At 37.3% G+C, this 21,511-nt stretch overlaps 1 protein-coding gene across 3 annotated transcripts in view; it reads right to left on the reverse strand.

Annotated features, from left to right (window-relative positions):
* Window positions 1-21,511, reverse strand: part of ROBO1 (roundabout guidance receptor 1) — a 292,679-nt gene that overhangs the window by 54,614 nt on the left and 216,554 nt on the right. For all 3 annotated transcript variants that reach the window (XM_053934339.1, XM_053934340.1, XM_053934338.1), the window contains exons 7-12: window positions 7,808-7,932; window positions 5,844-6,015; window positions 3,301-3,506; window positions 1,832-1,913; window positions 1,495-1,663; window positions 1,230-1,396 (exon numbers count right to left, since the gene is read on the reverse strand). In XM_053934339.1, coding sequence (XP_053790314.1) covers window positions 1,230-1,396; window positions 1,495-1,663; window positions 1,832-1,913; window positions 3,301-3,506; window positions 5,844-6,015; window positions 7,808-7,932 — 921 coding nt within the window. The remainder of the gene's footprint in view (window positions 1-1,229; window positions 1,397-1,494; window positions 1,664-1,831; window positions 1,914-3,300; window positions 3,507-5,843; window positions 6,016-7,807; window positions 7,933-21,511) is intronic.

Consider the following 21,511-nt stretch of genomic DNA (forward strand, 5'->3'; position numbering starts at 1 on the left):
GCAGCTCTATCCCCAGAAATCAGGAATCGTTAAGAGGTTATTAAATCTCTCCCTGGTAACAGACTTGAGAACCTGTGCAATCCTGATTTTCCATGGGGCTGTGACTCTGCTGTCCATATATATCCACTGAAATTGTCACCCATCAGGAGAAATGCATAATACCAAAAGACAGCAATGTGAAACTGGTCACTCCCCAGGGGAGAAGAGAAAGACTTGCTTTCAGACCAACTACAGAAAACATGAGAAGTCCCCAAAGAAAAACGCTTTGTTTCCTTTAGAGAACTTCCTTTCAAAAACTATCATGTACTTACTTACACAAACAAAGAAACAAACATACAGCACAGACACTCTTAATAAGCCAATGGGTCAATTTCTTCAGTAAGTAGGAAGATCAGAAAAATAAACAAACAAACAAAAGTACGATCTCATCACTTTTTCTTTGAAAAACAGTGTGTCTAGTTTTCCCCTTCTTAAGAATCTAAGCTTTTCTACTGGAAAAATGAAGGTTTCAGAGCTGCAGTGCGTTATTCCCTGTACATCATCCTGAGTGTCATTTATTTGCTACAGTGAATAGAAAGACAGTTTTAATTTTACATAGCTGGACTCAGTCCATAGCTGGACTTCAGTCACAGCTGGAGTAAGTGGATGACTCCTTCATTCACTTCTACCCAGACTTTTCTTCCACTTGGCTATCTGTAAGCACTTCTTTCTACCCTATTTTACTTCCAACAGTTGTACTATGGAAACACTTTGTAACATACTGCCAAAACCTCTTTACTGGTTCATGGTGCCAAATTCCTGCAAATTTTCAACTTTTCCCTTTCCTATTGCAGCAGAAATCAACTTAGATTACATGCTCTTTCTCTCCCTGTCTCAGTCTTAAGCCTTATTTGATTCACTGGACATAGTAATAACATTTCCATGGAGTTTGAGGATTTGTATGGGAACTCAAAAACACAGGGATTACCTTGGCTGCTAGCAAGAGCTATTCTGCAAGTTGTAACTACCTTTGGATAAGAGATACTAGGGTTCCCTTAGGCAATGCAACATGCTGTCAGAATCTGTATTACAGAGAAATGCAAGTTTTAGCACTGCATTTTACTGTAGTATATATTATAGCCAGGATAGGTAGACAGTCCAAAGCTACCAGAATTCCTGCATCTGGTATTGCTTAGTCAACTTGTGACAGCTGCTGTGGACACCCAAAATGCTCAGTATCAAAAACTTACCTTGAGTTTTCACTGGATCAGATATTTGGCTTGGGTCGCTCAGCCCATATGCATTAGCTGCTCTCACAAGGAAGAGATAAATTGCATTAGGTTTTAGCCCTTTAACTGCAAAACTCTCAGTTTTCACATTTTCAGCTACAGTTTGCCAGCTGCTCCCTGATGCATGGCTAAGGATAAAACACACAACAGCAGGTTAGCACGTGGTTCTTTAGCAACACATTACACGTAAACACAGAGACAGCAAGATCACACGAGACTCACACACCTGAAGGCCTCAATTATGTAAGAGGTTGGTGTTGCACCTGAATTCAAATTAGGTTGCCATGACAACGTTACTGTATTTCTGCTGACATCTGTAACCTCGGGCTTTGATGGAGCACTAGGAATCAAGTTTGGGTCAGTGGGTCTTGGTGGCTGCACTGGGACTCCAAACTCTGAGAAAAGGAGAGAGAAATGCTGAGCATGGACAGGAAGCAGCTGTAAGCTAAATGCTGCTCACATCTGCACTGGCAATTTATGACAGAGTCAGGTAACTTCTGCATTGCAATTTCTGGTTTTCCTTCATGCATTTTCTCCGCACAGAGGAACCCTGATGGAGTTACCTTGGACCTCTATGAATGCGCTCCACGTCGCTTCGCCACTCGGGGTTGAGGCAATGCAGGTGTACCGGCCCGTGTCGCCCAGCTGAATGGGAGAAAAGAAGAATAAATATTTGAAACAATCAGGCACTCAGTGGGCTAGAAAAGTAATTACAGCTCTCTACGTTCCCCCATGAATATGGATAAATGTATTAGCCTGCAAAAACTTTGCAGAAGAAACTCCTTCCATTAGAAGTTACTATTTTGACAAAACAAAAATAGGTATTTATTTCTGAGCAGTCACAAAAGAATCAGAAATGCAGATTTTAATTTAATGTTAACTATTCTGTAATGAGCAAACTGAAGGCCATTTCCTGTAGCATTTATTCCTTACTCTGCAGAGGTCCTAACAAATAAATTGAGAAGGAATTCAGATGACAAGACCCCATGCAACTGTCAACCTTCTACATAAATAATGCCCGGGGATTTATCAGGATTGGAGCACTGGAGAACTTGTCATCCTTAAAGCAAAGCTTAAATATTGCACGGGGTACATATGGGGCTCCCTGTGTTAGTATAAATTTCACTCTACAGCAGACCCAAAAAAGAATCTCCATATGCTATCCTCATCCAGTTCTCAATGTTGGATTATTTGCCCATATGTGACTTAATCACATTTCAAAGTGTTTCTTTTTTTTTCCCCTAAAAAGAAATGCTATCCTCCTCAGGTCCCAGCCTCAGCAGATGAACTGAATGGAAGTGATCAAAAATCAGAGATTCAAGCTCTAAGCCAGTCTAACTTGTAATTGGCAGCAGGGCAACTCTAGGGAATATGGTAAAGGGATGTATTCAGCCTAATCTAAAAAATAAATAAAAAAAAATACTTAATTTCAAACCACAGAAAAGATAGCAGAGAATATCTAGTATGCTACAACTTCACATTTTAGAACATTTTAAAATGTGCAATGCATGACCAGCAGCAATACTGGCCAGGTACTATAAGTCTCTGAGGAAGTCAGGTATTTGACAGGTTAACCATTTTAAGCTATGTTACACTGATGAGTGAGCATGTTTAAACACTAAAAGCTCCTATGAAAAAGCTGTGTACGTGGTTCTATTACTGAATATGCTAAACAAAGGTTTTCTTTATAAACATTTGAATTAATTAGATCATTTTAATCTATTAGTGCTAAAGCCCAAATAATGTAATGATTTGTCTTACTAAAATACATTCCCCTTCATGTTTTAAAACACCAAATAATCCCCTTAATTAATACCTCTTTACAGCATTTTTCGTTACAAAAATAATGTGCCCTAGGCAGGTGTTAAGCATAAAGAATGTACTATCTGAAAACATGAAGTATCAAATATTTTAGTACATTTATGTAACTTTTCATTAATACTAAACATAGGGTTCACTACATCAAAAATGCCTGGAGGTGAAAGCACAAAATGGAACAAAACAAGAAAACCCATCTGCCAGTTCAGGCTACCTTGGCATATCTGATCTGCAGTGCTCCTGTCTCCAGCTGCTTGATGCGAGAGTCTTGGGTGGAAATGAGGATGCCATCCTTTTTCCAGAGGATAGTGGGCATTAAAGTGCCTGTGGCCACACAGTTCAGTACTAAAGTACCATCCACAGCTACAGTCTGATTCACAGGACCCTGCCGAATGACAGGGGGCGGCCGGTCTGCAATCACTGCCAGGAGAAACAACAGGAAAGACCTTTCTGCAACTGGAAGCAATTTTCAAATCATATAAGCAACAGCAGTTGCTTGAGGCTTTGAAACAAACTAAAAATAATTAAAGAAGTAATTAAAGTTGGAGGCATGCATTATTCAGGGCAGGGTGCATTATAATGATGCACAGCTAGGGATGTTTAAAATGATACACAACGCAGTATTTTCAGAACAGAGAAAGGATTGCATATTACACACTGCTATCCTCCAGGCATTCTCCAAGTCCAATGTCTTTATGAAGTGATAATGGAAAAAGAAAGGACTTCCCAGATCCTTTGGCAAGGCAGAGATTTCACCTTTTCCATCTTTCACCACTGCCAGGCCTGGGTAACATACCTCATACTTTCAGCATTTAAAGACAGAGAAAAAGGAGGTAGGCAATCAGGGGGTAACCTCACAAACACCTCCTGCTTAAATAACCATTTTTTGTGTGCCACTAACTCATCTTGGTGCTGTGTCATAATTGTGAGATGCCCAGCAGTAGGGTAAAGCAAACACATTGTCTATGTCAATTTTAATACGTCTTTCACACAATGGAAATTAGGTGCTATTGATGGGTTATTTAATTATACTGCACATAAAAATATAAACCAGTCTCAGTATTCACTAAAAAAAAAAAAAAAAAAGAATGGTAGTGTTCCATTACCCAAAAAAGAGGTAAAAGTTATCTTGTATTTCGGGGATCTGCTTTAGCCATAATTTTAAATGTCATAAATCTGTTCAGCAGTGGCATGGGGCTCACGCAACTTAAAAACTGGTTTGGTAGCTGAAATATAAACCTGAAGTTCTGATAATCTGTGAACATTAGATATTTCTAAATTACTTTTCATAACAACAGACAGGATGTTAGCACTGTTTTCTTTGGCTAAATTCCATCTCCCATAATTTCATTTGCATGTTCGAATGACACTCTGTTTTCAACTGCATTATTTATCCTTTAGTTCTTGTCCCAACCTGTTGCTACACACTTAAGGCCATTAAAATCCTTCTCTGCAGAGACAGACAAAATAAGCCTACTTATAATTTGCATTTGACTTTGACAAGTTTGTAAAGAACTTTGCAGTTGGCAAAAGTAAGGAGCTGACTGATCTGTGCTTTATAGGAGAAATCTAATGACACTGAAATTCATGGCTGATTTAAGTCCACTGAAGTTGATGGCAACTCCTCCTACCTTTAGGAAAACCATTCATAAAGGTATTCTAATACCTTTACAAATATTCAGCATATTCTGCTTTCACTTTTATAGAAGTACCAAAAACTGTCCCAAGAAATTATAGAAAATCTGATGAGCATCTACTCATCAGATCAATACAGAGAATATAGTGAAGAAAATGCATTTAAAATTATTTCCAACTTCGGATGGCATAGGTCATTAGCAGAAAACTGTTGTAAATCTATTTCTCACCCTGCCATGGCCTTCTCCCCAGTGAAAAAATGGAAAAAATAGGATTAGGAAATGTGGCTTACAATTTGTGAGGAGCCAAAAGGGATGTAGCACTATTCCTCCTATGTCAATCCAGGGAGAGGGGGAGATAAACAATTTTATACTACAGGTTCAGCGCTTGTTTTTAGTATTTTATTATTCCTATGTTTTCTATAGGGCAAAGGGCTATTTTATTGAAGCTTCTCAGACAACAGCTTCCCTCTTCTCAAATTCTCTCTCTTACCCTTTTCCTCTTTAAATGCTAAGATTAGTATTTTCCCTGTGTATCTCTGATATTAAAAATAAGAAGTATTTCTGATAATTGGCAAACTGGCCTCACATTACTGCTTGTAGTCATGCTCCCTGTAGCTTTCTCATCCTGTATTTCTTCCTAACTATTCCTAAAAAGGGATGGATAATTTCTGTTATTCTGCTGATCTCCATACAGGTTGATATTTTTTTTTTCCTAGCTAAAACACAATATTAAGAAACAGGAAAAAAAAAAAAAAACAGGTAAATGAAGGGCTAAGCAAATGGCTACATAATAAAAGGGATAAAGACTCAAGCAGCAAGCAGTCTGAAAGTAAATTAAATCAAGTGGGAGAAGCTAAAAAAAGTCAGATAAAAATTAACATATCTGACAAAAATCCATACACTGAATATACTTACCAAGTATAAAATGAAAATATAGAGTTACATATCATCCAGAATTGTAAGCCCCTGACAGAGATGGCCAAAACAGGATTTTTATGTTCAAAGAAACATGCAGTCCACATTTATGCAAAACAGATTTCAAAGTAGTGTCACATCACTGCACTGCTGTCTTCAAATAAAAATAAAAAACTTGGAAATGATAAAATGAATCTATGATTACCATCTGTAACTTCCAAGTAGGCTTTTGTTATGATACTTCCTGCAACATTTAAAGTCTGGCAGATGTAGTACCCAACATCAGATCTCTGGACATTGGTGATGGTGAGGTCTCCAGTCTGGGAAACTGAAAATCGGCTGGATGACTGAGGGGGCTGGTATGAGAAAAGCAGATTCTAAAAGATTTACAGGAAAGAAAAGTGGGGAAAAAATAGGTTAAATAAATTCAAATATCAACATGCATAACTTTAATATAGCTAAACAAATTAATATTTTCATATTATACAGAAAATATTCTGCTCTTCATGTCTTAAGCATGTCTATACCACAATGTGAATAGCTTCTGTAGGATTTTTTAATGATAAAATAGGTGCAGATGTGCACATAGGATTGTGTAAGACTTTTGAGATTGCTCTAACACTCTCTAAAATGAATACTGGACTTTGCACCAAGTGTAACAGAGTCTAGTGATGATGTGAAATGTACAGATACCACAATGGTGCAGGCAACTGTGGTGAACCTCAGTAATTTGCTTCAATGTTCTTTTTTAGAACTTGCTCCAGGGCATTCGTTTGCTTTCATTTAAATGCAGATAGTGGTTTACTTATCTGTAGTTTAACATTTGCCTTCCTACAAATGGAGCAGTTTTTAAAAAAGAGATGCTCTGTAGGTCTCTCTGAATAGAGATTTGTGTTTTATGAAAAGTCTTATAATACTGAATTAAATCCTATGCCTATTTAGATAGTTTGGGTATGAAGTATATAGTGTTCACCAAAAATCAGTTGGGGGTTGAATTTCTACCTCTGGCTGAACAACTTGTGGATAAGAATACTTTAGGATCATGGAGGGTATATTTATCCCTTTTTTTTTGGCTCACTACATCTTGCATTTCCAAAAATTGTCCAAAGGAATGGGACACAATATTCTCCAGTAGTAGCAAACACTATCCTTGACCTCCTCTTTCATTTTACTAGACAACATGTGGCTAAATAAATAAAATAAAATAAAATAAATTATAAAATAAAAACATAACACACTGACAATTATAATCTAAATTTGGTCAGCAGTCCAGTTGTACTTAGGAATTCAGACAAAAATGTTACGAATGGAGTAAAGAAGCCCATCTCCAAGTGTTCTCAATTTCTCTGTCCTATTGTTTTGTAACACAAAGAACCCTGTCATATACTCTTGCACCATTCATTCCTTCTTTCACAGGAAAACCAGAATCCCATATTCCTTCTTTCCTTCCAATAAAGAATACTTTGTGTCACATACCTCCTTCAAAAGATGACTGAAAGAAAACTGCAATTCTCTTGCTGTGCTATATTGTGTTTCACCCACTAGCTTTCAAGATCCTTTACAAAGAAGATGAAAATAATTTTCCCTCCCATTCAAATAAGGAACTTGGGAGAAAAAGTGACCTATTCAGGTATGATCTGTCAGTCAACTGATGGAGTTGGAAAGTAGTTCACCTCAGCCCAGAACCAGAGTCCTACCCATGCAGGGATGCAGATCAATGCAGCAAATAGTTTAGTTTGCCAGAAACTCAAAAACACATGGCAAACTAACAGCTGCACCATAAACCCAGAGCCAAACTTTCTGAAAATCTGGGATTGTGTGGGGGCTTGACCAAATTTCAGTGTAAGTCATCTCTCCATTTCTTAAAAGTTCTCCCTGTTAGGTGAAATAGATTATCAGAGTAGTGAAACATGGAATGTTTCTAGTTGAGTCACAGATTTATTTTTACATTCATGGAGAAAACAGGAGACAGCAAAACACGGATCTTTTCTGGTAAGATTAACATCACCTAGCATGCACATGCCTTAGAAGCAAAGAATAAGCATCCAGCATCTCCAAGTTCTAAACTTGTTTTCCACATCTTTAGAATAATAATTAAAATACTTTTCTCTCATGTGAAATCATTTCTTGAAGAAACTGCCAGGAAGGAGGACAGAAAGGCTGTTTCACCTGACTCCCTTCTCTCCGCCAGAAGATGGCTGGCTGAGGGTTCCCAGTTGCTTCACACTGGAAAGTCACCGTTCTCCCCAGTGCAGCCACCTGGTCTCGAGGCTTTACAACAAACTGTGGAGGCTCTGAAAGGAAAACACCAAAAATAAATCAATCACACTGCCATCAGCTGATTTGAAAGAACAATTTGCCTCCCGAGTTTTAATGGTATAAACCAGAACAGTTAAGTTTGTTTAATAAGGAGAGGCACAAACAGCCACAGCTTCAGCATCATTCAGATCATCTTTTCTGTCTGGACCTCCCCTGACTGTGCAACAAATGCTTTTAGTGCTTACCCAGTGTACAAGGAAATGAGTCCCACCAGCTTGATGAGACAATTTGCAGAGCAACAGTCACCAATACAAACAAATCTGCTACAATTTGTTTTTTAAAGGAGGAGTAGGGCTGCAAACCAGAATGGAGAAATCTTTGAGGGACAGCTGGCCCAGAGGTCACACTTTGTTAAGGCCTGCAAGACACACTGCTGAGTAACTATGAATTCAGGCTTACACACACAAAACTCATCATCTCTGACTTAGGAAAGCTGAGGAGAGAAAAAACCCTTAAGTGCTTATATAAGAGACTTTTGATGTAGTCATGATCTCAAAATCTTGAAGTCAAAAGCCCAAGAAATACTATTCAAATTATAACCACTTAAAATCTCCAGTTCAAACACACTGAGAAGGAATGAATTTAAAGGAACAGCAGAGCTAAATGTCTTCCTCATTTACATACCCAAGAGCATGTTCAAACAAAATATATATGCAAATGAAGGCAAATTTGAAACATCTGCTCAGCCTAACATTATAAATACTGCCAGCATTGTTTGATTTATACTGACTTCAACAACCCCTTCATCCAGTAGTAAGTAGAATGTCAAAAAATCATGTCAGTCACATTAAAAAAAAAAATCAGCATAGATGGCATTGGTGATGTTAACACAGAAAAAAAAAATCTAGCATGTTCTATAGGCTGTTAACTCTTGCTTCTTGAAAAATGTGCATTAAATTAAAGCCCATTTATTTATTAATTTCCATTTTTTCTGATCATCTGCCTAAAACTAATTATGCTCTCCATCTTTGGATTGAGAATAAAGGGGATGTTTTGTATCTGACTTTAAGAAATCAAATTATTTTGATATCCATTTCCTTTTTTTTTTCCCTTGCGAACATTGATGTTTACACAAGATTTTCCTTTTAAAACAGTGCAAAATATGTAATTCAAAGATTTGTTTTGCAAACATCAAGTGGTAGTGGCTTTATCTAGAATAAATTCAATAACACTTAAGTCCTTCTTAAAAAAAAAAAAATGCTTTCAGTGTTCCTCTGGGCCAATTCTTACAGTTTTCTGTTCCCCCTGCCTTGTGTGTACTCCCTGGTGAGCTTATATCAGAATATATTCTTCCTACGCCTCTCCTGCTTTTGAGAGGAATTTTTGAAGCATAACACTACTGTCTATATTTGGATGCAAATGCTACCTTTCCTAGCATTTCCTTAGATAAGGAACTATGCAAAGCAAAGCTAAGATTGACCTACTGTAATTAGCTGACTTCAAAACATTTAGCTCTGAAACGTTCAACCAGTACCTTGGAGGAAGATGTGGGAAGACTTTGACATGACAACACATTTCATTTGGAAGGGAGAGAGAACTGGCTGGGGGTTTGCCACGGGGTTGGGAGGCATAGGGGGGGAAATGGAGATGAGGGTGAAGCACCTTTGTTATGCTGCTAGATTCTAGTAAGGAGAATAAATTTAGCATACAGTTAAATTTAGGGCTTGGCAGGTTCTGTACTAGCCTCTGAAACAATGCCACACAATGTGGAACTGAGGGCTTCTAAACCCTGTGCTAGTGCAAAAGATTTATGAGGTTTTAGATTTTGTTGAACTCAAGGACAGGTACAACTATTAAGAAAACAAAATGGTTCTGACCGCTGGAGAAATAGCTGGATGGTTGTGATTATAGTACCTCAAGATGACCATTCAGGGACTACTTAACACAAAAAGGAAGAGGAATTTAGTCTTATAAGCAGCCATGGTAGAATTTATAAAATATAAACAGGTACATATTTCTCTAAGTATTATTCTAAATGCATATTTGTATCTAAAAATATATGCATATTGTCCATATATGTATAATTCTAAATCTATTGAAATCAAGGTAAATAATACTAATCTTATTAGCTTCAATGTTAGAAGAATTAAACAGGGTTAAGTGAAACTATTATTAAATTCCATTCCATTCCATTCCACTGTACTGGGAGATTTTTCACTGTCTTTTTTTTTAGTATCATTTAGTTTGATTTCACACCTTGGGTCACATACATGTGGTAGGTAATGATGAGACTGTAAAAGATGCCAAAATAATAAATCCCTGTAAGAAAAGAACAACTTCTATCCTAGAAACCTTTTAACCAAACACAATGTTTTTAGCACACTTTGAAGTTCAACCCATGCAGTCACTGAAGAAAGAAGACATTAGGATTTGATTCGCTACATCACACAAAAACAGACAGAAAATTTGCAACCCATTACCTTTCTCTTTGTCATTAAGTTACCCATACTTCATGCAGAATTTATTCTGTTCGATGTGTCTTGCCAATAACAAGTAAAAGATGGGAGCTGAGTGGTTGGAGGACATGGAAGGGGATGGATGGGAAGGGGAGGAGAAGTTCCCGTCACAGTGATACGATGACTAGAAGATGGCCAATAAAATTTCAACTTACCAGACACAACTAAAAACAAAAACAAAACAAAAAGAAAAACATGGAATAAATAAAATTGAACAGACATGAAACAAAGCAAAGAATAAAGCAAAATTAAAAAAAAAAAAATGGATCCTTGGTAAGGACCTTAGAAAGCAAACACATATTCTGATATATGAAAAATAGGTTTATAATGTTGAACAACATTTTTATATTTTGATCTTTAAACAGCAGTCTCTGTCACATACTGAAAAGTAGATGGTAGAGGAAAATGGGTAACAGACTGAAATACTGGCCAGGTAGTCTGGGTTCTACTCCAAGCCTTTCTAATGAGCTGATGTGTACCTTGAGTAATTTTTTTTTCCCCACATTATTATTATTATTCACCTGCATCAAGATTTTTTTCTTGGCAAAATTAACTTAAAATCTCCAGTAAATATGAATCTGCAACACTGCTGAAATGGAACAGTAACATTTACAGCCTTTCTAAAGCATCCAAACATTTACAAATGGAATGCATTTTTATGAAGCTAATATCTATTAAAAAAGAAAGTTCATTAAAAAATAGTAATATGCTAAGGCATTTAGGTCACACACAAATCTCTTTAGTATAGGATTGCTGAGTCAAGGTCATAAGGCTCACTAATAAACTGTAAATGCAAATTATTCCACAATTAAAACTAGTTTGAAAAGATTCTTAACCCTTTTCTTTGTCTCCCAAACCAGAATTTCATTAAAATATTCAAAACAAAACATTTATGCGAAACATTAGATTTTTCAATGTAAATTATCAGTGGTAAATTATCAAATATTAAATTATCATTTAACCATAGTTCAAAATTTTTCATAAACTTTGCAATGGCTCAGATCCTGGCAATCTAACTTTGTTTATAAACGGAAGGCATGTTAGAAAATATTCCAACCTCCTATCAGTGATAGAAAGAACAGATTGAAAATAAAAAAAAAACAGAAGTAATGTATTATGAAAATATACACAGATACCGACCACCAAAAAAGAAAAAAAGTTAATATAAAAAAAGGTTAATTGGTGATAATTACAGTAAATGCCCAAAAATATATAACTTTTTATATCCATGCTATACTTTGGTCTTATCACTTTATGTTGACAGTAAACCAGCTCTTGTTCAGCATGGGCACAGTTTTGTATCGAGTAGCTAAACACCCTCAATTCACCATCCTCTGATAAACACATGCAGGAAACCACTAATATGCACTTTGCCAACATTCATTGGCATAGATATGAGGAGTCCTGGCCTCCTGTTCTAATAAATACAGAGGACTCCAGGTGTACTATGAAAACGAAGCAGAATCAGATAGAATATCGGAATTTGGAACATGCTGAAGACAAGAAGCTGCAACTGCATATGCCAAACCCAGATCAACCAGATTTGAGTTTTATAAGAGACATTTCTTTTTTAAGGAAATAATCTCAAAGAGAGGAAATTTAAAATACTATTTTCCAAAGATTTGAGTTTTAAAGAATTATTCTGGATGTGCACTAGCCTTCTTTAAATGGTATTTACCAAAAAGAAAATCAGCGTCCATTACTCTGCTCAGATTATTTTTAAGTCTACAGTTCCTAAGGGGACTGGGCAAGAAATGCTACACATGAATTCCTGAGACAAATCTGTTCTTCCACAGGTACTGTTGTTCATGTGTAAGTCTATATTTCCCAGTAACCATTGCTTTTGAACTGAACAGCTCTTTACTAAACTTGCAATTACAATCTGACATGCTCTGGAATTAGAAATTATTCTCCTCAAAACACAACTCATTATACATGAAACAGCCTGATAAGAGATTTAATGGAATGAAAACCTTGCACAGAGAAAGCAACTCTAAATTTCTTTTTTTTCATTTGTTGAGTAGTGCCAAGAAGAGGAAAGTTCAGCCATCTTAGAAGCAATGCAGAGCTGCTCAAGTCCTCTACTGGAAACTCACTGGAAAATGCCTAACAGGGTGCTCAATTATATTTCTACAAATTAAATTAACTTCTAAGTGCTGAATTTCCCCTTTTCTTTTTATTAGACATTTCTTACTGTAGGTCATAAATAACCCTGTCAAGCAAATATATTTTTTTGCCCACCTGCGAAAACAGAGGGGACACTGATACATGAAAATAAATCCCTGTAGAAACAGGGCATCACATTGGTTGCAAATCTGTTGAAAGGGCAAAGGGTGAAGTTTCATAGAAAAATTTGAACAATTTTGTCAGAGGGATATCATGTGGTTTAAAAGAACAACAATAATAGCAACATCTACAACAAAGACCACATTCTTAGTTTGATTTGCAGCCTATTGATATCTAAGGTTACTAAAACTGAGAAGCAAATTGTTTTTTCTCTATCATAGCACATTTTATTTGACACCACTTTCAATTATAAAGCAAATTAATTTTCCCAGTGTTAATCATGGCTTTTCACATGGCAATTAAGTGGAATAACCTGTTTGTAAAGACAGGAAGTTAGCACGTAAAACCGCAACTACCAGAGGAATAATATTTTTGCCTTTCATATAATTTCCTTGACATGCAAGGCTTTTCAGGGAAGACGTGTCCAGTCGCTGAACAAAAACCAAAAGAAAATTGGTTTCCAGTCTAGTGACGTGATCTTTTAATGCCTTATTCTTTCCAGCAATCCTATCAACCTCACTGGGACTATTGGTATCATTAAATCCACTCACAGGAGTAGGAATTTTCAGTTTTAGGACTTAAACTACAGCCTAGTCCAGTTGCCAGATGTTAATGGAGCAACTATTACATTTGACAGATGTAGTTTTGTAGGTTCACATGATAATCAGGTTGGAAGCAACCTCAGAGGTCTCCATTCCAACCTCCTGCTCAAGAGGGTCAGCTACAGGGTCAATCAGAGATTGAGCCAGGGCCTTAAAAATTGCAAGGAATAACAATGCACAAACTCTGGCAGCCCACTCTGCTGCTTGGCTGCCCAGCCAGTGGAGAAACGCCTTCTCATATCCAGTCTCAGTCTGCCTTGTTTCAACTTAAATCCATTGGTTTCTTGTGTTCCCCCCATGCACTGGTGGGATGAGCCTGGATTTGTCTCACCCTGGGGTCTCATATGAGACCTCAACATGCTGTGTGCAATGACTACATCTAAAAAAGACACATTTTGTAGCTCTCCTCACAGAGGTGAAGGCAAATGTTGATCTAGTGTTTCTCTAGAACCCACTGTTTTCCTCATATTTAGAATAAAATATTACAGTGTTGCATCTGTTTCCTAGTCTGCCATTAGGCAAGTTAGAAGCTTCAAGTACCCCATTTTCGATAGCTTGGTAGCAATTATCCATCTCAAAAGGAGTAAAATTATAGAAATTTTAATTTATGTATACTAATAAGATGCTTTTGAGATCTTGAGATCCAAGGTGGTACTTAACTACTAAAGAGTATTTTGTTCAGCATGTTTAATACTCATTAATTATTGTTCTCACTATACTATTTACAAATATCTTCCAGGTGCTTGGAAGATATCCTGTTATTTAACTGTCACAAGTTGAACACTTTTGATTGAAGCTCATTGTGTTTCACTTTTGATTATTTAAAAAAAATCTTCATGTCTTCAAGGACTGCTGGACACTAACAGAGGTTATTATAAAAGAAGCAAGGAAGTACAACTCTAGACCACAGAAATTAAACAATCACAATTTTCAGGCCAATAATTACACACAACAATCAAGCTCATATCCAAACTTTAGCTTCTGTACAATAATTGACCATTATGACTAATCTAGAAAATGGCAGTCCAAATGAAATTTGGATTCCTTCCAACTAATTTTGTGATACATTAATCCCACTTCAAGTGAAATATATCAGAGATTGCATGTGCCTATAGAAATGAAGTGGTAGGAGACGGGACAGGAGTATGAGCAGATGTGCTGGAGTAGACAGTGGAGTGAGAAGCTGGAATTTCCATTGGGATTGGCTGTGTCCAGACTAGACAGTGAGAGGGGAGAAACTGCAGAGCTAACAACAGAGATAGCACAGAGATTGCTGTGTTATCTGCCAGGGAGCTGTAACTCAGCTGTTTGTCATCTTCATTATTTGTCATCTTCATATGAAATAAACGGGTGAGAAACCCACAGTTTATGACCTCTGTCTGAAATGTGTGGGTACAGAAAATTTGGATACTGCAGTCACATGTAGAGGAAATGTAAGAGTCTGATTATGTTTAGCAAACTGGTCAAACTCTGACTTTTCACACCTTATAAAACAAACTACCAAGAAATTCTGAATAATTCCAAACAAAAATTCTGCAAAAAGCTACCAACATCTTCTATTCAAAAATGTGTTTAATTTCTGATCCTGCTAAACTCTGCAATCTAAGGAAATACCTTTTATGTTCAAATATCTGAATGAGGACCATTGAATACCTCCCTGCAACATGACTACCAGATATTTATGTTGGTGTTTTGCAAAAACTATTATTAACAGAGATCGTTTAAGACAATGTGCCATGTTCCATTTCCTATCTGGTGATTTGTAGGCTATTTGTTCTTATCAAAGCAATCTGAAACTCTCAATATCCTTGATATGCACATCTCTCTGCAGTCATTTGTGGAAGTATCACTTTCTACAGAGAAATAAACAAAAGCCTGAATCTCTTGTCCTGAAAAAAATACAAATGCTGCCATTCAGCTGCCTCCCGGCTTCAGCCTGTGAAAAATACAGGAAAACAATACCAGGTACAGTACAAAAGAACTGGGGTATATAACTTTTCATTCTCCCTGGACTCTATTTTCAGCTGTCACTTCTTGAGGTCTAAATACATATACACACAATTCACATTTTTTCCTGGATTTTCTGCTGTGGGACCAGCCTGGGCCACCCTTACTCACTGTGAATGCTTTCACAGTGCATGGTCCCAGAGCACCAAGTTTGACACAGTGCAGCACAAATGTCTGAGGAAAGGTCTCACAGTCTGGCGCCAAGCACGCCACAGCCACAGAGCTGAGGTAAAATGTTTACATGAGATTTTTGATGTCTCAAATCAAAAGTGATGACTTGTAACTGCAAACCCCCAGCAAGGGAGTGCTCATGATTTATTGTATTTATGATGAGCAGAAAAATATTGTTTTAGATTGCTGCTGATTTGTCAGATAAGCACTCCTTAAGTTTAAAGAAACAAGTGACTACGGTAATTTCAAATTTACCAAACCTGAGAAGATAAAAATCAGATTGGAAACAAAAAAAGAAATTAATTATTTTCTATAATTGCAATGTGAAGAATGAAATTAAGATAGAAACAAGTGACTTACTAGTTGGAAAAATAGTTCTAATACTAAGACCACCTTTAGAATTAGTGAAACCCATAAAAATACTTCAGTTTCACAGACAGAAAAGTGAACATGGGGAAAATCTTGGTATCAATTAGGTGCTGCTTTCCTCAACATACTTTCAAAGAGTTTTGTAGTTTTTTAGAATTTATATTTATTTATTTTTGTTTACTATTGATTCACATCCCCTCTTCTATCTGAACACTGTAAAGCAGTCAGGTTGCTCTGGCTTCGGCTGGGATAAAGTTAATTTTTCTTCTTAGTAGCTGCTGTAGTGCTGAATTTTGAATTGAGTATGAGAATAATGTTGATAACACACTGATGTTTTGGTTGTTGCTGAGCAGTGCTTAACCAAAGTCAAGGACTTCTCATGCTCTGCCAAGTGAAGAGGGATACAAGAAGCTGGGAGGGAGCATGGCTGGGACAGCTGACCTGAACTGGCCAAAGGGATGTTGTATGCTATAGAACATGGTGCCCAGTATTTAAACTGGTGATAACTGGGTGGGAGCTGCTGATCACTCTTCAGGGGGAAGTTGGTTGTCCTTCAGCAGGTGGTTTCTCTTGGATTTTATTTTTCTCTCTCTTCATTACTATTACTGGTTTTGTTATCATTAGTATTATTAGCATATTTTACTCTGTTTCAATTATTGAAGTGTTCTTGTCTCAACCCACAGACTTCTGGATTTTGTTTGTTTGTTCAATTTTTTTTTTTATTTTTAAATTCTTCTCCCCATCCCACTTGCTGGAGAGGCATTGAGGGGCTGTGTGGTACTTAGATGTCAGCTGGGGTTAAACCATGACATGTGCTGGGCAGTAACAGAGAAACAGACTGGCTGGAGTTTATGCCCTGCACAAAAAGTGCCACTCTCAGGGTACTGAGGGGCTGCCACCTGCACTTGTCACTGAGCACTTCCTCCAGAAGCCTCAAACAGCTGCAGTCTGGAAACTTGGTGGTCACATCATCCTGACACTGCCTCCGACCATGCAGGGCAGGATATATGCTCTCATTCCGAGCACGTGGCATGTGCCTGGCAGGCTGGATTTAGCCTGTGCCTCTGGACTTGAAACCCAAAGAAGGAAAAGGGCTGGCGCCTTTGTGCACTCAGGAGAGCTGACGTGCTCCAGGGAAAGTGGTCTGAGCAGGAAAAAAGGCACGTGTCACTCCTTGGTGCTGACAGGACAGACACAGCCTTGGAAATGTAAGTGCTTCTGGAGCTGCTGCACATACCAGGGAGACAGACAGGCCAGGCTAAGGCTTTGGAACACCCCTAAACAAGGATGTCATAACACATGCAGCCTGGCAGCTCAACATCACCAACTCCAGAAACAATTTTGGAGATGAGCTTCAAGCACCATGGATTCAAAATCAATGATTCTCCATGCTGCAGCAAGCAGGAATGTGCCTTCTCCCAGCTTTGCAGTGGGAGCAACAAGCAATTTGTCTTGAGAGCTTGTTGTTTCCCCCTATTAAAATGTCTCAAATCTTCTTTCTCCCTTTGGTGGTTTAAACTCCAACCTTTGCTGATAAACACCACAAGCTCTGTGCACTAGCCAAACCTCCTGCTTGGGTGCTATTCTCATTTCAAGAGCAATCAAATGGCATTAACTCCTTATGGATTTCTGGCCATTCTGAGATTTAATTTAAGCTGAGAGGCGTTTCCTTCCTCAAATCTAATTCAAGAGGCTGGACAGTAAAATCTGGCTCTGTTTCAGCTGTGTATCAGCCATGTAACTATATAATTTCAAAGTCTGATTTTAAGAAGGTAATGAATTTTCCTTTTAAAACATCAAGGTGAAAAGGGCTACACAAATGTGCATGTTTGTCTACACATGTGAGGAGCCCACTGCAAACATCTGTGGGTAGACAACAGTGTGTGAAATGTACTCATATGAGACTTTTTGCTTTGCAACTGATACTAGAAAAAAATTGAGATACATCATAATCTGTGCTCCTGTAGGATTCAATGATGATTTCTACGATAAAAAACCAAAAAGGCTTTACAGTGCAGCTTTAAAGGTAGCACTTCTCAGGTTAATTCATGTAGTACACAGTTTAAAATGTGTATAAATCCTGTAGTCACTGCCTTGAGGTGACAAAGAGAAATCTGAAAAATGGAGGGTAGGAGACAGAGAGGGAGAGAAGGGGATTTAAGATTTTCCACAAGTTCCTCTTCTAGTCTACCTTCCCCCTTTCCTTGCTCTGGATCCTCCTAAACCACACTATAAAACTGACATAATTTAGAGAGCACGAGTCTAATTCCATCTATTTAAAAACTAGAGTAATGTGGTACATTGTGAAGTCCTGCTTCCCAGGCTTCTCTTTTCAGAGAAGAGTTTTCTTCCCCTGTGTTTTAAATGAACTGAGGTAATTTTAGGCACTGCTGCAATCTAAGTAGTTGTGGCTACAAATATTTATACTACAGCCTTTTAAAAGACTGAAGAAGGATGAATTTTAAATAAACTGTTCAGAAGTACAAAAAGATTATGATAGATAGATACTATTTGAAGAATTCTTAGGAGCTTCCTACTGCATTTTTTGACTTACAGTTGAAGATAGTAGAACTGAAAAGGAAACTGAGTGGGATTTTTTTTCCCCAGCTGTTTATGATAGCACAGAGTACTTCTTGGAGAGGAGAATTTGAAATCCATAGCAACCTCCTTATAACAAGTTAAAGCTATTTGTGAAAAGTGGCCAAGGCCCATGATCAACGGATACCAACACACACTAAAAATGGAAGGACAATAAATCTCTGCTGTGCACTAACTTGTGATCATTAAAAAATGTTGGTTTGGGCATGCACTACTCAGTGAGGAATACTCTCAAGTGAAATGTATTATTTCGAAAGAAACCTGGATTTCTTCTCATGGGGATGCCATACCCCCCACATAGAGACAACCAAGTCTACACTAACACCCCAACTTATGTTTTAATAATGTTAACAGGAAGCTAACTGACATATTAACAATATTTAATTATAGGCAGCAAAAAATACAACATGTAAGAATTCTATGCAAGCCAGACTATCCACCACATACAAAGAATTTTTACTGTCATGAAGGCAGAAATGAGAACAAGATGCTTTAGGAAATAAGGATGATCTGCCAAAATAAAATAAAACTAAAAAATTCAGGGACATTGAACCTGGTTTTCATACAGTTCTCTGTCAAAAGATGACAATGCTATCAAAAGTTGCTGGTAGTCTGAAAGGGCCATCAGACCTTGCTGGTGGACGACTGGACAAAACCAGAACTCCCAGGTGACTCCCTGCTCTGTACTGAGACCCAGTGTGCGACCTTGACTGTGTCAAAAGAGAGAGCAGCTGTCTCACATGAGGAGGTGCAAGTCCTAAGTGTGCTGTCATTGGCCAGAGAGACAGAAAGAGAACAGAATCCCTGCCAGTCCTGTGTTTAGAGAGCAGGGAGCATTTATGAGAACAAAACAAGCAACCTCATCCATCCAGACGAGGACTTTGTTTTTGTTTCTCTGTCCTGTCATCTTATTTCACACTTAGAAGGGTAAAAAAAAAAAAGTCATCTCAAACTTTGGGAATTAGTGTGCGGTCACAAGGCAAGAGGAGCATGCAAATACCTCCTGCACAAAATGATAATTTATATAGAACAGTTCAGCCTGAACAAATAATTTTTTCCTTACACTGCAAGATTCTGACACTGAGCCTACAAGACAATCAAGTCCACATATAAAGACAGCAAAAATTCTTTATTACCAGTTCTTGAGTGTTATTCAGCACCTAGCAACAAAGCATTTTAGTGCTCAAACAAAACACAACTCATAGTAACAAATAGTACTCAAAACAGCTTATCAAAATAATGTTTCAATGCACTGCTATTTAGTATTTTTAAATTCTTTAAGATCAATTCAGAAATTACTGATGCAAGTAAACTAACAAAAGTAAGGGACTGTACTGCAATCACTATTACTCACAGCTATGAACTAGGCCAAAATAGAATGTGTAATACCTTTTTACAGATGTTTAGCATAATTTAATAAAACCAACGTTTATTTCACAATTAACATATAGCAGAAGTACTGTTTGCTGAACAACCAATTAAAACTATTATTCCTTGCACTCTAATTTTATTCAGAAACCCAAAAATCTTCAAATTATACAACTTGTAGTAAAAATCTACTTCTATCTATTCTACTGTCTATTTCAAAGACAGAATTATTGAAATGTTATCTTTAGAACAGCAGTCACAGTAAGTCTGCAGCAGTGAAACCTAATACCAAAACAATTTTTTTTTTCCACAGCCATGGGATTTAGGAAATTTCAGGCACTAGAAAAGAGCCTTCATACTTTCTTTGCTACTTTTTTTTTTTTTAAATTGAGTGCTGAAGTATGCTACACAAACCTACTTGCTTCAATTCTTTGCACTGAGTGATTAAAATGCACAATTTTTGAGAATTATACAGTAAATAAACCCCTTTCAGCAGTAAAAAGCCTCTAGCTTCAACTTACTTCTTCAATAACCTTTCTCCAAATTATTTGGATGTCTGTTCTACATGCTTAAAAACATCTGTCTCAAGTCCTTGTTTCAAAGCACCAAACTGGAGGAAGGAATCTCAAAAGTTTTTATGTTATTTTCCTGTAAAATATTGTTGTCACTGTTGTGAGATTCTATGTAAAAAACCAAACCAAACCAAGTCAACATCCATTTTGCACTTAAAAACCATGGAAGCAGTTATTTATTAAAATACTTACAGATTCCTTCTTTTATCTGTGTTTTAGAAATGCTTCAGGAATCTTAGTGTTCATCACTTACATCAGTTAAGACAAGAACCTTCAGGGCTCTAATCTCCTCTTCAGACAGTTTTCTCATTTCCTGCTGATTAACTTTTAAGATTTCTGTTCTTTCACCAGAAATTGGTGGCAGTCAAACTCCTCAGATCCTTGATAGAAATCTGATGTGCTATCAGAGTTTACTGCAGTCATTAAGGGGGAAATGGGCTCTTTAAGCTATTGAAATCACAGGAGATGGTCTCCTTCATTTATCCTGCCAAAAGTTTACTAATTAAAAAAATCCTGAAGTTCATTGGACAATCATTGTTCTTCCTTCCTTTTTCAAGGGACTGAGGGTAGAATATTGCATCAAAATAGTTCTTTCAAAGGAAGAAATACTGATTTAAAGACAGAACATGAAGACAAGTTCAGACCTAAATCCAAATCCTAGTTTTAAAATTCCAGTGGTCAAATTCAGCCCTGAGACTGTGAAAGGTTCACTACAATGCATAATAATTGCTGTACACCTCAACAGCATTTCTATAATCCCATAAAATTCTGAATTTTGTCTTGGTTGTTTTTCATGCTTAATGCAGTTACATTTACAGCCAACTTCTAATGTGTACCAGCAGCCTGACACAGCGGAAACATTTCTATGGTATCAGACAGATGAAAGAGCAAATCCTATTCCTTTATATTCCGGGTGGTATTCGCAGCCCTTCCCAGAAGCCTTATCAAATAGATGTCTTTTACTGTGTGCCTTGAAGCTACCTTGCACAAAGAGGAGGTGCAAGGAGGAGGAAATTCCAGACCTGAAGCATGTGCCACCTTTTCAGATTAAAATTCCTTGTCAGTTGACTCCTACGGCAAAATCACAGCCAGGAGTCACTTATCAAAAGTTCCACTCTGTATCTA

Source organism: Vidua chalybeata, chromosome 2 (assembly GCF_026979565.1).
Source record: "Vidua chalybeata isolate OUT-0048 chromosome 2, bVidCha1 merged haplotype, whole genome shotgun sequence".
NCBI lineage: Eukaryota > Metazoa > Chordata > Aves > Passeriformes > Viduidae > Vidua > Vidua chalybeata.